Source organism: Impatiens glandulifera, chromosome 9 (assembly GCF_907164915.1).
Source record: "Impatiens glandulifera chromosome 9, dImpGla2.1, whole genome shotgun sequence".
Lineage (NCBI taxonomy): Eukaryota > Viridiplantae > Streptophyta > Magnoliopsida > Ericales > Balsaminaceae > Impatiens > Impatiens glandulifera.
The window spans coordinates 2,270,948-2,289,435 of record NC_061870.1 but is presented as its reverse complement, the minus strand read 5'-3'; the positions used below and the strand labels follow the sequence as shown (position 1 = coordinate 2,289,435).

At 31.2% G+C, this 18,488-nt stretch overlaps 1 protein-coding gene across 4 annotated transcripts; it reads left to right on the top strand.

Annotated features, from left to right (window-relative positions):
- The first annotated feature begins 12,417 nt into the window (after positions 1 to 12,417).
- LOC124915273 (glycosyltransferase BC10-like) lies at positions 12,418 to 17,147 on the top strand. Of its 4 annotated transcripts, none has more exons than XM_047455959.1 (12): positions 12,419 to 12,530; positions 12,652 to 12,790; positions 12,909 to 13,323; positions 13,532 to 13,630; positions 13,719 to 13,819; positions 13,915 to 13,986; positions 14,825 to 14,915; positions 15,994 to 16,074; positions 16,158 to 16,217; positions 16,302 to 16,424; positions 16,528 to 16,566; positions 16,857 to 17,147. In XM_047455959.1, exons 3-12 carry the CDS (start codon positions 12,943 to 12,945, stop codon positions 16,986 to 16,988), a joined length of 1,179 nt encoding a protein of 392 aa, XP_047311915.1. In that variant the 5' UTR covers positions 12,419 to 12,530; positions 12,652 to 12,790; positions 12,909 to 12,942; the 3' UTR covers positions 16,989 to 17,147. The 4 variants fall into 4 exon arrangements, with proteins under 4 accessions (XP_047311918.1, XP_047311915.1, XP_047311916.1 ...); XM_047455960.1 differs by having other exon boundaries at positions 12,462 to 12,530; positions 12,652 to 12,690; XM_047455962.1 differs by lacking the exon at positions 13,915 to 13,986 and having other exon boundaries at positions 12,418 to 12,530.
- The last annotated feature ends 1,341 nt before the right edge of the window (positions 17,148 to 18,488 follow it).

Below are 18,488 nucleotides of genomic sequence, written 5' to 3'. Positions count from 1 at the left end.
GAGTTTATTGACGGAATCGTGTACGAAAGATTAATGCACATATCAACAGATAGAGTTTTGGATACTTAATTACAATTAGGGTTTGTTGAGGGAATCGTGTAGAACAATTTCTCGCACCTATTAACTTATATAATGTTTTGGATACCTAACTACAACTAGGGTTTATTGACGGAATCGTGTACAAACGATTTCTTGCACCAATTAACAAATATGATTTCTAACGGAACCGTATACAAATGATGTCTCGACCTATGAACAATTAGGGTTTATTGATAGAATCGTGTACTAACGAGTAATGAACATATCAACAAATATGGTTTATAATGGAACCATATACAAATGATGTCTCGACCTATGGAAAAATAAGGTTTATTGACGAAATCGTGTGCGAAAAATTAGCGCACCTATCAACAAATAAAGTTTTGGATACCTAACTACAACTAGGGTTTAAACAAGATTGTGTACAAATAATCTCACGTATCTATGAACATATAGAGTTTATATACCTAACTATAATTATGGTTTTTAGTAGAACCGTATAAAAATATCTATCGCACCTATCAACAAATAGGGTTTTGGAGACCTAACTACAATTAATTTTTTGGCGAAATCGTATAAAAATGATCTATCGCACTTATCATCATATAAGGTTTTGGAGACCTAACTACAATTAGAGTTTTTTAGCGGAATCGTATAAAAACAATCTATCACACATATCAACAGATACGGTTTTCGATACATAACTATAATTAGGGTTTAAATGTGATTTTGTAAAAATAATCTCATGTACCTATCAACATAAATGGTTTAGATATTTAACTAAAATTAGAGTTTTTAGCGGAACCGTATAAAAACGATCTATCGAACCTATCAATAAATAGGGGTTTGAAGATTTAACTACAATTAGGATTTCTAGTGGAATTGTATAAAATGATCTATCACACCTATCAATAGATATAGTTTTGGAGACCTAACTATAATTAGGATTTTTAGCGAAAATTGTATAAAAGGGATCTATCGCACCTATCAACAAATAGAGTTTTGGATACCTAACTATAATTAAAGTTTAAACAGGATTGTGTACGAACAATCTCACGTAACTATCAACAGATAGGGTTTAAAGACTCAATTTTGCTTATTTTGTTTTTATAGTAATGGTCGCGGCTCTAAGCCTTTTAAGGGAATATTTCAACAAAATCATTGTTTCCCTTTATTTTTAAAATGTCCTTCGCAACTATTTGAAATCCTTCAATCGGCGATTTTTAGCTTCATTTATGGACACATGACTCGTGTTTTTGGATAAAGAATTTTTTTTTGTTTCTCCAGTTTTTATCCTTGTTTATCTTTTTTTTCGAGATTGGAATGAACCTTGATAATTTGAATGAATAATGACGTTTTTGGATTCGAAACGTATTTGGGGTTAGACTTTAAATATTTTTTTCTGTTCTTAGTGATGATTTTTCTTTCATCAAGGAATAAGATTTCTTTTTCCCTAGCTTTTGAGATATCGGCTATAAATTTGATTTCGTGTACAAACGATTATCCATGATCATAACCTTCAGGAAGGCGGCCAATAATTTTAATATTTTGATAAAAGAGTGTAACTTATTTTTTGGTTGCTCGACTCTGAACCATATTTCTTGAAAGTTTGACACATTGCAAAAACATTTGGGAGAGACCTCGCTTTCTACATTGGGTTTTCATATGCCATTTGTTTGTTGGCTCACAGGTATATCTAATAGAATCGATACATCCATGTCATTTCCATATGCAATCAAGGTTCAGATCTTGTGTAGGCCATGAATGGTGATTTTAATATCTAAACCACTTGATCCATTTTCCTTTTTCGTTCCCAAGGTACATATGATAGAATCGCAATATTCTACTCTTGCCGTAGCAATTAAGACTATAGTCTAAGTGAGCATGAATTGTGATTTCAATACCTCAACCAACACATGAATATTTTTCAATATTTTTTAGAGATTTTTTTGAGTTTATTCCTTTTCTCTTTTTAACATTTTCATTTATTGATTCTTTTTCCCAAAGCATGAGTTTCAAACCTCTCCTTCTTCAATAAAAGTAACGATGATGTGTCCTTTCTCAATTTGGGGCTCTATGCCTCACTTTTATGGGGTTTAATCAAGTTCTTTTTCCTTCAAAAAACTTCGATGAGGGTTTCTCTCAGGATAATCGTCTAGAAACGAAAAAGAGCTTATGACCGATATCTCTTGAATTAGATTATTATGAAATCCTTAATTTTATTTCTGAGAATATCACTCGAAAGGAAGTGATGCTCTAGACTTTTCCCCTACTTGTTTCCTAAAATCCGAAACATCAGCTCTAAGATGAGATCAAGGTTTTCTTTCTTTCTCAAAACATTATCTTTCTCTTGAGGAAGGGACTAGGGAGTTTTATTTATGTGAGATCGAGCTCGCAAACATTCAAGTTGCCTACGTATTTTCTCGGTTTTATTTTTCTACAACAGAAGAATTAGGTCTGTGTAGTTCGGACATAAGTTCTTTATCCATTTTTAAAGTTATACAAAAATGGAATTGGATTATGTAGAGATAAACTTCTTTTAAGGTCGAGTTTTAAACCGTCTTGTAATGCTGCTTGATATTATACAAAATATCTTTTAAGCGCATTGAGATTGCTTGGCGCAATAAACTCTTTGTCTTCTACGTTAGATATGCGGACAACTCCTCTAGAGAGGATTTTATTCAATAGGAAGGGTCCTTCCCATTGTAATTGAAACTTGCCTCTATGGTATAAGAGTTCCCGGGTTCATTTGAGAACTAGATTACTTTCTTTTAGCTTTTTAGGTTTAACACTTCTATTGAAGGTGTCTGACATGTGTTTTTGGTAGGCTTAAGACACAAAGTGTTTAACTTTATATCCTCCATTAAAGTTAGTTGGTCATATCGAGATTTAAGTTAGTCTTCTTTATGACGTAGTTTTCTAAGAGTATCCTTAGAGTTGAAATCTCGATTTTAATCGGTTGTACAACGTCCATTCCGTATACTAAAGAGTAGGGAGTTTTTTATGTCGATGTTCGAGCGGTTGTATGATATCCCCCATAAGACGTATGGAAGCTTCTCGTGCCAGTCCTTATAAGTGTTGGTCATCTTCTTGATGATCCTAATCGCATTTTTGTTTGCCGCTTCGACCACACCATTGGTTTGGGGTCTATAGGACAATAATTTGTGATACTTGATCTTGAATTTGTCGAGCAATTCTAACACTTTTCCTTGGAAGTGTTGACCATTATCTGAAATTAGGGCGTGATGAACTCCACATCTAGCCTTGATGCTAGTTCGGATGAACTTTGTTAGTTGAGATGATTTCAAGACTTTGTAGGAGGCTGTTTCAACCCATTTAGTGAAGTAGTCTATAGCGACGAGTATAAAATTGTGTCCATTTTTTGGGGGGAAAAACGACTTAAACGTAATTTCATTAAAAATTCTCTAAAACAGGAAAAAAAACCAAATGTATTTACCTAGATAAGCTTAAGAAAATCAAGTTCGTTACGGTCTACAAACAAATAAATTACAAACAATGGCCTATGTCCTGTTTAGGGGATTAAACTTCCATCAACCGTTACAACGCCATTCCCCCTTTACGATTACATAATCTGACACTCAATGATCTAATCATGCAGATGGTGACAGCCTCACGATAACTAGAAGGTTCAGAATTCTCGATAGCCTTTGTTGTATTAAGTGTGTCATGAAACTCTCCAAGAGCTTGTGGACGCAAAAATTATGCTCAATCTTTAACGAGAAAGAACTTTGGCTAACAATGAGAGTAACCTATCAAATTAAATCTATAGGGATAGGCTTTCAGGTTTCTGTATTTTTACTTATGTCACCTTAATCGATTCCCTCAATTTCCCGCCTAAAAATATTTGAACGGTTATTAAATGGAAAGAGGGTTGATCATTTAAACCTTGATCATTTACAAGTGGTGTAATAGAAGCAAGGGCGAATTAAGGAATTTTTTCTCCTATGCTATCAATATTATATGTTTTACCCTATTAAGCATATTAATCGAATTTATTCACAAATACCCCTATTAAAATAAAATAAATATACAAGATTTAAAAATGGATGAGAATACCTAATTTAAATAACAAATTTATATATTTAAAATTTTATCTTTGAAAATGTAAAAATAAGGCAAAAGAAAATCTAAAAAATTTAAACAAACTTTTACATATTCTTGTTATTTTAATTTCTTTAATATCTTCTAATATTTGTACACTAATTGACCAACTAGATTTCATCTATACATTACAATCTCCAATATATTTAACATTTGTGTTTATCATATTTATAAAACATATTTTCTTGTAAAAACATTAAGTCATTAATTGATTTAAATTGTAGCCTTGTAAGGAATAAAGGAATTATGACATATTAAAATAGAAATTGACCAATTATTATTTTTGTAGGGTAGTTTTTATAAAATAAGGATGGAACTTTAAATATGGGACTCAATTTAGTCATTCGTGATCAAATTGAATAATTTGAGGCTGTATTTCAAATGCATAAATTTTTGTATACTTATTTGACATATATTTTATTTTTAATTAATTTGGTACGTTATTAATAAAATAATATTTAAAACGTTTTGGATGTACTTTTTTTTTTATATATTGAATATTCTTTTATAAGTTATAAATACTATAAAAAAATGATTGTAAGAATCTCAGAGTACTGCATTGACATTCTCGACACGACCCATGAAGGAGCATTCCCATAGTTCATAGTTCAGAATTGTTAATCTTGAGGAATATGAAGATAAAGAGTGTTCATTTGAAAATCTCAAAATTGACCAGTTTAAAAGACTGAGTTTGAATTAGTCAAGAACGTTCACAAAATGCTTGCTTTAATAATCTTGGGGTGTGGATATATATATATATATATATATATATATATATATATATAAACTGACTCTGGCCACAGCCCACCCTAACCCGCTATTATATGTAAGGAAAGGTTAACTTCTTTAGGAGTGTTGTGCCTCTTAACCAACTAGTGAGAGAAAGGAGTGCGCCTAATTCAATCTTGAACAAAAAAAAAACACCATTGAAGCTTGAGTCTAAGACCGAGCTTTCCGAGCTCGATTAAGCCTAGATAAATCTAAACGGACCCAATCCGATTCTAATCATAAGGCCTATTTGATTCCACTTTTTAAAACCCAAAATTATTTTTATAATATTGGGAACTCCGCTCCATTTTAAATGGTTTCCCGAGTTCAAAAAATAAAATATTTTTGGGATGTCTTCAAAAAAATAAATATTTTTATCTAATGCCCTGTTTGAATTTATTTTCAAATTCTAATACCCTTCTCTGACATTTTCAGGTTTTGTTAATTTGACCAGTACAATATGTACACACCCTTTTAATAATTTTATACAATTATTTACTCAATTTAAAAATACCCTTCTTTAGAACTCTTGGACTACTAAAATAGAATAAAATGTTATAGATAAATCTTTAAATTAGCTATAATCTTTTGGAAAATAAAATCGTCATTTGACGGACGCGGAGGACATAGCACGAAAGTCCTTTCCCGAGCGTAACCAAAATCCGAACCCCTTATAGTAACTCTAGTATAAATACGTTTATACATGTATCATTTTATTGATTTTCATAAAATCAATTGTCAATTCTGATTTTCAAATAAATAATCTTTTAATTTAGTTAGGTTTAATTAATTTTAACCGAGTTTTGGTCAAATTATTATTTGGCCCCCAAATTATTAAAAATTTGAACAAAATTAGTTATTTTTACGTAAGTAATTCCAAAGGTACCGGATATTATTCTAAAAATCTTTTAAAATAATATTTTCTTTTAAAAGAAGTTTGGCACGCAAATAAATGTTGAAATGCATCGAATCTCGATCTACCCCACGATGTATTCCCTTGTATTGTCAAGCGTCGTTTACAACACGTACTAAGCTACAGATGAGGAAGCCTATTCCCGAGGGTCTCACAATGCCAAACAATATTTTTTTGGCCTTAACCCTTAATTATTTTGATTAATTACCACAATAATTAATCATAAGTAATTTTTTTAATTGGGTTTTTGGTCATGGAGTTAATTATTTTATTTAAATATAAATCAAAATAATTATTTTAATATTATAAATTAGAGTGTAAATTTTTAGTGCTTACACAACCAATTTTCAAAAGTCAAAGTTATAACTAGAGACCGTTTTTTAAACGAGTACGGAGGATGAAGCGCGAAAGCTCTTTCCCGATTATCACCAAACTACGAACTAAAAAAAACTCTAGTCAATGCGTTTGTATAATTATGTCACTTTTATTGATTTTCATAAATCAATTGGCAACTCGGTTTTCAAATAAATAATCTCTTTCAAATTAATTATGTTTAAATAATTTAAATGAAGTATTTATAAAAATCAAATCATTATTTGATTAAAACACAAATCCCCAGATTATTCCAATTTAAGCAAAAATTAATTATTATCACAATTAATTTATAAAAAAACTGTTATGAATTATTTTAAGCACTAAAAATCTACACTCTAATTTATAATATTAAAATAAAAATTTTGACTTCTTTTTAAAAGAAAAAAAAATCAAAATAATTAATCTCATGACCAAAAACCCAATTATAACAATTAATTAGGATTAATTATTGTGCTTATTAATAAAATAATTAAGGGTTAAGGCCAAAATAAAAAATATATATATATATTATTTGGGATAATTGTTATACACATTTATCTCAAAATAATTTTATAAAAAAATAAGGGACAAAAATAATTTTTTTGATGAATTGTTGTATCCATATCATTTAAAAAGAATTATTTATTTAAATCTTAAAAATATAAAAAAAATAATAAATTGGTAAAATATTTGCCATATTTATTTTAATATTTGGTGTATTTAAAAATATTAAAATTAAATCCTAAAGGGTAAAAGAAAAATCTATTTCAAATAAACCTTTAAGGTTTTAAAATAAAAATAAATCAGCAATCCGTTGTAGCCGAAAATGGGAGAATTGGCTACAGTAGGCACCGCGTCCATTGGATGGACGCTGTAATAGCATTCAACGCCTTACAACGCTCTACATAGTCGGTTGTAGTCGAAGCAACGCGCTCCAAGGCCACAGGAGATCAGCTAACGTGAACGTTAGCTCCGCCCACCCCGAGCATTGATGGAAAGTCTAGCGTTGACAAATCGCTAATAGAACGCTCCGCGAATGCTGGACGTGCACAAAACAACATCGTTTTGATCTTTAGTCTTCTTCTTCATCGCGATGCTGAGCAGATAAGGACGAAGATCCGTCTTCAATTTCTCCAACTTAGAACTTAGACGTTAGTAAACCATTTTGGCTAATTTAAAGCTTGAAATGATCCCCTTGCCACGATAATCATTTTTTCCTATAAAAATAGGGATGATTCATCCTATTTCGGCGACTTAAGTAAAGAATAACCAAAAGCCACTAGAAGCCTCCACTAACTAAGGGAAGATATAAATAAACCCTGAGTCGTTTCCAAACTAAGGAATCAACTCCCCCCTTCAAAATGAAGAAAATCAAAATCCACCATTAAAGCTTGAAGCTTTCAGATTTTTTAAATTTTCTATTTGAATCCTTAAAGATTGGATTTGGGTATCTCAAAAACTTTCCTATGGATCAAGTAGTGTTATCCAATCCTTGGTATGGTCCAAACACCCTCTAATTTATATTTACAGTTTGAATTTGAAATTTTTATATTTCAAATTGCATAAGCTTGTATGCTTGCTATTTATGATATTTTATGGTTGAATATTCATTCATAGATGATTTAAAAACTATCTGGATATGATAGAACCAATCAATCGATCTAAACAACAAAAACCCAAATTTGAATTTTAAAATTAAAAAAAATGGGTTTATTGTTCTTGGGTTAATTATGTTGATTCACCACTCATAAAGCTTCCCAACATGATTGTAATGATGGTGGACAATTATTTGGATCATCTTTGATCAAAATCAAATTTTTTCAAAATAATTGAAAATTTTGAGTTCTTAATTTGGTTCAAACAAGAAGTCACTGTTATTGTTTTGGTACCAGTCAAATATATGTACTATAACCCACCAAGGTAGTCTAGTGGTAAAAGTCGGCTTAAGTACTAATGATCACGGGTTAGATTTCACCTAGAAGCGCTTTGAGTTTAAGCGGAGGGCATGATTGTGAGGTGTCATTCTAGTTCTTTTTTAATTTTATAAAAAATATATGTAGTATAAGGAAGCTATTGGATAGCTCTTTACACTTCAAAATAACTTTAAAATAAAAAACCCAATTTTTTATCACAAATTGTTTTAAATAAATTGATCATCATCTAGGTTGATTGATACCTTGAGATGATGATCAACATGTTCTTGGGAGCTTTGTGAAGAGACCCAAGCTCTTGGATCAAAGAATAAGAGCTAAAAATTAAATTTTAAAACCTGTACACTTGTGTTCTTGAGGACTGTGGCTTGTTAGCCTGAGACCGATAAATTCGAACATATGACCGAGAGGTCCGAGCAATGTTCTTGAGCTAGGACCGATGATTTCCATCCAAGATCGAGAGGTCTAACCTAGGATCGAGAGGTTCAAACTAGGACCGATACTCCTGAATCCCAGACCGAGGGACTTATCCTAGAGATAGCCTAGGACCGAGAGGTTCATACACCTCGGCCGAGGGACTTAGCCCCAGGCTAGCCCAAGACCAATGGGTTTATACACCAAGACTGGTAAGATCAACCATGGACCGAAAGTCCTTAACACTTAGACCGATGGACTTTGGCATTCAGACTGAAGATCCCGAGCCTCAACCGAGAGCTCTTCGACCCGGACTGAGGGTCTATTGACCCTGACCGATAAATATGATCCCAAGGCTTAGGACTCTGGTCTTAAGGCATGTATGATTCTATTTTTTCAAAATTCAAAATTAATTTTGTAATTTTAAAATACCGAATCATTTTCTAAAAATCTCGAAAAATTAGAAAATGCTCTTAAAACATTTTTGGGATATTTCCACAAAATATTTCAGTAAAGGCTCGTTTAGTTTTTATTTTTAAACCCTAATGACCTTAAAAATGACTAATATTCTTCATGTATATCCACTTTCCTCCCTAAACAATTATCAACAACATGTACCAACATCTAAATATTGTTGTTTCAATATTTCAAATAACGCACAAACCTTGCGCATATTTAGGACCAGAAGTATAATCGATTAAAACTCAAACGTTATACAACCGATTTTCAAAAACCAACTTTATAAGTTGAGACCATTTTTAAAACGGGTACAGAAGATGAAGCTCGAAAGTCCTTTCTCGAGTATCACCAAATTACAAACTAAAAGAAAACTCAAGTCAATATGTTTATATACGTATGCCAACTCTTATAGATTTTCAGAAATCAATTGGCAACTCTGTTTCAAAATAAATAATATTTTAAATTAATTATGTTTAATTAATTGAAACTAAATAATTTTATAAAAATCAAATTGTAATTTGATTATCATAAATTCTCGATTTAGTTAAATTTAAACCACGAAGTTAATTATTTTTAATTAATTTTAAAAGTTGTCAGGAATTAATTAAATATTTTAAAATAATGTTTTATTTGAAAAGAAAATTCTTAACACGCAAACCGATGTTAAATTTCTAAAATCTCAAAGTTTTTCATGGAAACCTAATATAAGGGATTTTTCTAAGAATTATATTTATCAAAATCTTTTAAAATAATATTTTAATTTAAAAAGATTTTTGACACGCAAATCGAGATTGAAATTATCGAACCTTAAACTTTCCGCTGAACTAATGATTTTTCTGAGGTTACATACTCGTCTATTTCACAATTGTCAAACCTTGTTGAAGCTTAAACGAGCTTTTTACCTATCAGATAATTAAATAGGTGAAAAATAACTTTGTTAATTACCTTCTAACATAGAGTAGTTAATTACTTTTGCATAAATTTTTTTTACCACAATCTTTAAATACCACATCTTATATCAATATTTAATTAAATTAATTTAGAAAATTATTAGCATTTTTTTTTAGGTTTTTCATAAAAAAAATATTAATATTATTATTTTTTCCACTTTAGTTGAACATGATAATGTTAAGTTGTTTAATTTATACTTATCAAATAAATCCTTCAAGTTAATTATGTTTAACTAATTTAAGTAACGGATTTCTAAAAATTAAATTGTCATTTGATTAAAACTAAAATTCCTGGATTATTCTAATTTAAACAAAAATTAATTATTTTCATAATTAATTTTAAAAAAACTGTTATGAATTATTAAAAAAAAATTAAAATAATTTTTTATTTTAAAAAGATTTTTGACACGCAAACCGATATTGAAATTATCGAATCTCAAACTTTACATAGAATCGAGATTTTTTCGGGCTACAAACTCGCTTAAATTTTTTAAGTTTAAGACTATTAAACAAGCTTAAATGAGTTTCGTAACCATCTGACAATTAAATAGTGGGAAGAATGTCAATTTTATGTATCAAGTTGAGTGGATGTATCAAATTTATCTCTTAAGTATCAAAATTCTATCTATATATATTAACTTGTCAAAATGTGTCAATTTTATTCCTATTAACAGATATGTGATAACGGACGTTAAAATTTTGCCAAGTTGTATATCCACGTATTTATTTTTAATCTTCATTGTTGTAATTATTTTACTATTCATACACGTCCTAACCAAAACCAATTATTTTTCTCTTTCATCCAAAATAATGTTTCTCTTTCCACCGGAGCTTTTACGGTAGTCTCTCCGCATCCAACTCTTAAGGTAGTCTCTCCTTGGAGCTTGTTTAGGTCAAAGAGGTTTTATCTATTCCACAATCCTTAAATTCAATCACGGTCTCCAAATGATGTGCTTCATTCCCTCCAAGGAAGCCGAAATTACAGTTCCTTCCATTGCAATGAGTTGTTGTAGGACGGCTCATGATTGTTCATTAGGTTAGGTTACATTTAGACTCATCATGCCTATAAGGTTCAATGGCAAAATCTAGTGTTAATTATTACGTTAACCGTCATTGATCTTCAATTAATATCCTCAATCATCTGAGTGACAAATCTATTTGATTACATATAACAAATGATTAAAATGAGAGATTATAATGATTGATATAGCAAAAACAAAATTAACGGAAAACAACTTTAATGTTATGAACAAAATCAGTTATCGCCCGTTTCGATTTCCTTCCCGGATAGAGAACGACAACAGATAGATGAGTTTGGGACAGACGACGTTTCAAATATTAACGAGTCATTTGAACAAATCAAGAGTGAAGACATTGCCTCTGTGGCCACTCTATGAGAAAAGGCCAAAGCTGGGACGCTCTCAATTGCAGGCTCGTTCATTGCAAGCTGAGTTATTCGGTAATCCGACCTAAATCGACAATGCTTTTGTCCCAATCGATTGAGGGAGGATTCGAGAACTGGGTTAGGCTGGGTAGGCTTCTACCACATAGACAAAGGTTTATGATTCGACTGGGAAAGACTTCAGACAAAAATGGTTTAAAGTTCGGCTGAAAACTTCAAGTTGGTTGGTGATGACGATGAAAGATAAAAAAGTTAAAAATGAAATGAAGGGAGAAGTTACAACGCATTTGAAAATGAGAATGTTTAATGTTTTATGTTTTGTTTGAAAGTTAAATTATTAAAATGAAGAAATAAAAAAAAATAAAGTGGATAACACAGCTTGTCAAAATTTTAACAGCGTTATAACAATTCCGTTAATTTGAATAAAATTGACACATTTTAACAAGTTAATACATATAAATAAAATTTTGATACTTAATAAATAAATTTAACAACTCCTCAACTTGATACCTAAAATTAACATTCTTCCCATTAAATAGTTGAGAAATAACTTGGTTCATTATCTCCTTACTTAGATTTAGTTAATTACTTTTATATAAAATATTGTCACAATCTTTAAAACCATGACATCAATATTTAATTAAATTAATTTAGAAAATTAAGGGAAAAATATTAACATTTATTTTATATTTTGTAGTTTTTTTCATATGATTATTATTATTTTTTATTTTAGTTCCAAGAACACGATAATATTATTTTGTGTAGTATATATTTATAATAAACTCTATAAACGGTTAATTATAGTTATTAGTTTTTATTTAAGTTTGACGATTTGGTCTGATTAAATATTATTTAGGTTTAATTATTTTAATATTTATCTTATTTATAAATATTTTGTTGTAATTATTTGATAGTGTATATGTATAGTGCCAAACAAAAACTCTATAAAATTGAGTGAATCATTATAAATTTATATATTATTTTGTTTTAAATTTTTAGATTTTGGGCATAGACGATTTAAAGAAAATCCGAGAGACATGACTTTTGAAGTGTTTCTTTGCGCATCGTTTGAACTTTCAACTCTTTTTCTTGCAGAGAGTGAGAGAGAGACAGTGTGTGTGTGTTATAGTGAGAAGAAGAACAGAACAGAAACGAATCTTCTAAGGGAAACTAGCAAAGTAAACATTTATAGCTATTATTATTGTCTATCCATTTTTCTTATAATTTCTATCTCTGAAGCCCTAGATCTGAAGCCCCCCTTCACTATTGAAACTATTGATATCGAGCTGTGTGTTGCAGATCTTCTCAAACTATTGATATCATATTTAGCACAACCAGGTATGAGCTATGAGGAAGTGTGAATTCCATGTTGCAGATCTTCTGAAACTATTGATCTCGAAATATCAATAACCTTAAATTAGCATTCACTATATCTATAGTAAATTCCTCAGTAATCTCACTCATCCTCCTCTTTATTAATCAATGTTGTAAAATATGGGATTTCATCATCTTTTGTTGAAAGAAAGGACCCTGATACAATTTCCTCTTTTTTTCAGGTTTTATAGATTGCTTAATATGCTTTAGTTCCACATGAAGACCGTTCTGCATATAAGCATGAAGGACTCTCACACTTCATTGGCCTCTCGCCAACGTACACACCAAAGGAAGCCAACATGGATTCTTGTCTTGGTTTTATTAGTCAGCATGTTCTTAGTTTGTGCTTATATATATCCACCCAAGAATCCTGCTGCTTGTTATGTGCTCTTCACTTCAAGTGGCTGCAAAGGGCTTTCAAATTGGCTTCCTCCTGCTCCCGCAAGGGAGTTTACAGACAGTGAGATAGCGTCGCGTGTGGTCATAAGGGAGGTATTGAGTAAACCGCCAATTGAATCTAAGAATCCGAAAGTTGCTTTCATGTTCTTGATTCCCGGCCCATTACCTTTTGAGAAGCTGTGGGACAAGTTTTTTCAGGCAAGTTATTTTGTCTTTAGGGAATACTCACATACTATATTTCAGGTTCACTTGCATGAATAATATGAAATTCCTTGCACATTTTTTCTTTCATATCAATAAATAGTTTTAGCTTCCATTGCACTTTATATATTGAAAAAATGTTATATTTTAGTCTTTTTTCTTAATTGTTTGCTTCATAACAAGAAAAAAATATTTACTTCCACAGGGTCATGAGGGCAGATTCTCTGTGTATGTTCATACCTCTATGGACAAACCAGTACATTCTAGCCGTTACTTTATCAATCGGGAGATTCAAAGTGATAAGGTTCTCTATATATGTGGCCTTTGATTAACTTTAACTGATTCTAGTTGGCTGTTAAAAGCCCATATAATCTTATTGAGTTGATGCACAGGTTGATTGGGGAAAGATATCAATGGTTGATGCTGAAAGACGTCTGTTAGGACACGCACTCAAGAACACCGACAACCAACATTTTGTGTTGCTTTCTGAAAGGTGGGGTTTGATTGTGTTGATTGATTTTTTTTGTCTCAATCTTCATTTTTTATCCATGAGAAACTTGCTGATCGATCTTTTGTTTCCTTTTGCAGTTGTGTACCGTTACATGATTTTGACTATGTTCATAGCTATTTGATAAATACAAATATCAGTTTCATTGACTGGTATGAATTATGCTGTCCTGTAGGATAGTATATCTTTTCATATAGGTTTTCTACTTAATCACTGTCTAAGGCTCTGAATCAAGTTCATAATGTCCCACAATTGGCTCCATTTGTAAACACTTCTTGTTTCTTTGTAAGTCCGGATTCAAATGCAAAAACAAAAATTTCGTTCCATAAGATACATCAGATGATAGTTAAAACCAGACTAAGGAGATGAGAAAATAGTGATAGAATGGAGATGAGATAACAGTAGTGTAAGGTGAGATAAAATTGAAACTAAAACATAGTGAGTTCACCATTCATCATAAGCATATCCCAATTTTGTACACATTATACAGTACCTAATGGGCCTAAAATTTTACATAAAATGGCCCATGACCTTTGGGAATAAAATAGTGTACCAATTGTTATTGAGATGAATCTCCCAACTCTAGTCAGTCCAAAACTACCAACACCCGTCAAATGTTTAGAAGGCTCCATAACAAATTCCAATGTTATTTGACAATTAGGCAGCACAGAAGCAATCAACACACCCTTTCCTCACAAAAAAGGCACATACAACATTGCATTCAACATAATTAACGAAAATCTCACATCAACTAGAATCCCAACTAATAAAATCTTTTACATTTTGCATGTTTTGAAAATATTAAATCATTTCATCTTACGCATATTGTGAGTTTAACACCATAAGGCATTGAAAAGTAAAACAAGCATCTTGGATTATATGTTTACATTCTAGGATTTGTTCATTGTTATTAAACCCCCTAATGTGACTGATCTTTTATTTAACAATTTTGTTTTCCATCAATGATGCATGCTTCTTGTGGTTTTCCAGCTTTGAAGATCCCGGTCCACATGGGAATGGCAGGTATTCAAATCACATGTTACCTGAAGTTGAGAAGAAAGACTTTCGAAAAGGTTCTCAGGTAATATTAATCTCTAACACGTTTACTAAATGGTTGGTTGGGCGGTTAGTCAGTTATAATCATTGTTGAACATTAACAGATCTTAAAGATATCAACTGAAAAGCACCTATTTAGTAAACAAGATGAGTCATTACAGACTGCTCTTAATATAACAAGTTATCAACTTGTCAATATATCAATCTTAAATTCAACATAAACTGATAAGTCATAAACATAAATATAAACAATTATACTATGACATGAAATGATATTTTGATGCTTTTTTTATTGCTTAAAATTTTAATAATAAGATATATAATTGTTAACAATTGTTAGTTATAAGAAATATAATGTAATAATACAAAATATATAGATAAACATATAATGTTAAAGTAGTACCGATTCAGTTATAATATTTCGGTTTGTGAATTTTAAAACATACATTCAATTGTATGTGTTCGGGTTTGATTACTTTTTGAACAGAATGTTTTGGAGAAATCATCGGTTATTTGATTTTTTTCAGTTAGGTCTTGGCAGGTTGAGCGGTTTGAACGCTTTTACTTACAGCCATAATTCAAAGTGAATATTTCTTTATCAAATGATAGTCCTCTGACTCCTTTCACTGGTGTACATGGCTTAGGCACATATAAGTTCATACCCAAAAAACACTTTTTGCTAAACATGTATATTTTTATAACCTATTTAATGCCATGAAAATCACAATTCCGTGTGGAACCTTGAAGGCTTGACCTTCACATCAAAACAAACAGTGTTTGCCAAGAAAAGAGATCAAAACAACCACAAGCCAAAACTCTAAATTCTCTAAAACCACTCAATTCCATCAATACATGAGATCGAAATGTCTCCCGATCATCGCCCCCAAACAGAAGCATGTAACTTAAAGAAACGACCAAATAAAACTTGTCCAAATATTAGAGCATCTCATCCACCAGGACCAAGAGAGCCAAAAACAGTCCAGCATCATCTCAAGCTGCAAATGTATTGCTAAGCATATATTATCATTGTCAGCAGCAATGGGGATAATTTATAGTTTCCTACTTTCTCTATAATAAATCATCCAAATTTGGCTATTTACCAGTGGTTCACTCTGAAGCGTCAGCATGCAATTGTGGTGATGGCTGACAGTCTCTATTACACCAAATTCCGTGATTACTGCAAGGTATTTTGTTCTAAACATCATCTCTCTACCTTCTTTAATTTTTCCTCCATCCGTGGCTATTTTAAAATTTCCATTTTCTACAGCCTGGGATGGATGGGCGGAACTGTTATTCCGATGAACATTACTTGCCCACCTTTTTCCATGTGAGAAAGTATTCCTTTTTTCTTCATTTTTTCCGCCCTTTTTTATGAGTTTCTTATTTCTTGCATTGATCTAACAATGTATAGATGTTTGATCCAACTGGCATTGCCAATTGGTCAGTAACTCATGTTGATTGGTCCGAAAGAAAATGGCATCCGAAATCGTACAATGCACATGACGTCACTTCCGAGCTATTGAGGAAGATCGCTGTATGTCTTCTTTTTTCATTTAAAAGAAAAAAGTTAATGCTCGTACAAAATGAGTTATGCGAATTCTTAGTTGTTGATGCATTTTTCCTTATGTTGCATGCAGTCAATTGATATTAGCACGCATGAAACTAGCGATGAAAAGGTATGATGTAACTTGTAATTGTGTCAAAATTATCGTTTTTTTGGGAAGTTCACGAACTTATAAAATGTCTCAAATTACCTCCCGATATCATTGGTTTGTTAAATTCTTTGTATGGATTTTAGAAAGAAGTAATATTTCATTCAATGATTCAGAATAGACAATGTATAGAGATAGAGATGATTTAGGAAAATGACAGTTGGAAGTAAATTTGGGTAATTTTCAATGAGCTTGATTGATGTAAGGTTCAGAAAGTAAAATGGTTAGAAAATCCTTGTGGTTTTTGGTTGCAGAGGATGGAAGAACAGAGAGGTTGCATGTGGAATGGAATACAGAGACCTTGTTACTTGTTTGGAAGGAAATTTATGCCTGATGCCATTGATAACTTGATTTCCCTTTTCTCTAATTATACTTCATCAATATAAGTGTCAAAATATATTCATCTATTTTTAATTAATTATTTGGTTTCGTCCAGTACTGTGCAGCCAGAAACCCTTATTAATATGAGTTATTTTGAGCTGGAAAAAAATATATTGACTTGAGAGTATTGTATAGATTTTTATTCAAATGAAATTGTCATCTCACCAATGACTCTTTCTAATTTAACAATGATATATCATTCAGATAGAAATACAGAGAGATTTATTTATTATTTGCGTTCTAGTTTCTCACTTCTAACAAGTGATATACAATTTTTGAATATATTGTCAAATTTAGGTCCTTTCCTTTGAATGTTTCACTAATTTAGGTAATTTATGATTCAAATGAACTTAGGGTAAATATTTCAAATACCTTTTTTTTATTCCATGCTATAACATAATAAAATATAATAATAAAAGAACTGAAAGTATAATCCTTTTGAATCTTGTAAAATGACGCTTTTTTAAGACAGTTTCATCTAAAATTGAGATGAAAAACTAAATTAGAGTTTAAAAAATTTAGACATCTCTGACTTATTGAAGAGTTTGTCCCTCGATTTTATTTGTAAAAGCATGTTACATTTATAAAACGCTTTTACAAGTTTTTTATTTGTTACCTCTATCTTTTGTCCCTCGTGTCTGACAATAAAAAAAAATGATATCTACTATAATTATTTGATCATTTAAAAAAAATACTCTCTTCCGCTATTTAAATTTTATTTTTTTGAAGTTTATCTATAGTTATAAAAAAAAAAGAAATATTAAAGAAACAACATACCTATGAACAATAAGATAATCCGAAAGGATACCTATAAAATATAATTCTCCGAGTTAATTTTCAAATAATAATTATTTTAGATGTTATTCCAAAAATATTTTATTTTGGATTTTAATGATTTTTTAGATTAAAGTTTAGATGAAAAACTAAATGAAAATACGAAAAGCAATAGGAAATCAAATGGGCACTAGGGCCTAGATCAGACCCAGATCAACTGACTTGGTTGCGAGCTGAACCGGGTGTGGCCAGCTCGGTCGCAGGCGGGTCCAACTAGGCTTGTGCATGTGTCGATCATAAATTAGGACAATTATAGTGGGTCTTCGGTCGAAAACCAAATCATCGTTCGAAATTAGGGCAACGATCATGGAATATGTTTTTTCGGGTCATAGAGGTAGGCCGCGCTCGGTCAAAGACTAGGTCAGCTTCTCAGTCACGCCTCTCAATTTTTGGTAAAAAATCGATTGAGGCTATTCTTTTCCCTTGGACGTGACGCCCCTATCTCGGTCAGAAACCAAACTAGGACCTTCGTTCAAAAATCAAGTTAGACTATTTTCTCCCCCTTTGAAAGTGGCTTAATTTTCTGCTTGACCACAACCAAATTATTGAAAAGTTAATTAGATATATGTCTAATCTAAATATCTAATCAGGATATTCATGCATAATCGATTGACTAAAGATATAATTCATTAAGTTATACCTTTGATGCGTAAACTCGGTACATCTTGCAG

Coding starts and splice junctions, on each gene's coding strand:
- LOC124915273 (XM_047455959.1), top strand. CDS start 12,943: ATGAAGACCGTTCTGCATATAAGCATGAAGGACTCTCACACTTCATTG. Junction 14,916..15,993: donor ACTTTCGAAAAGGTTCTCAG/GTAATATTAATC, acceptor GCTATTTACCAG/TGGTTCACTCTGAAGCGTCA. Junction 16,425..16,527: donor AGCTATTGAGGAAGATCGCT/GTATGTCTTCTT, acceptor TGTTGCATGCAG/TCAATTGATATTAGCACGCA.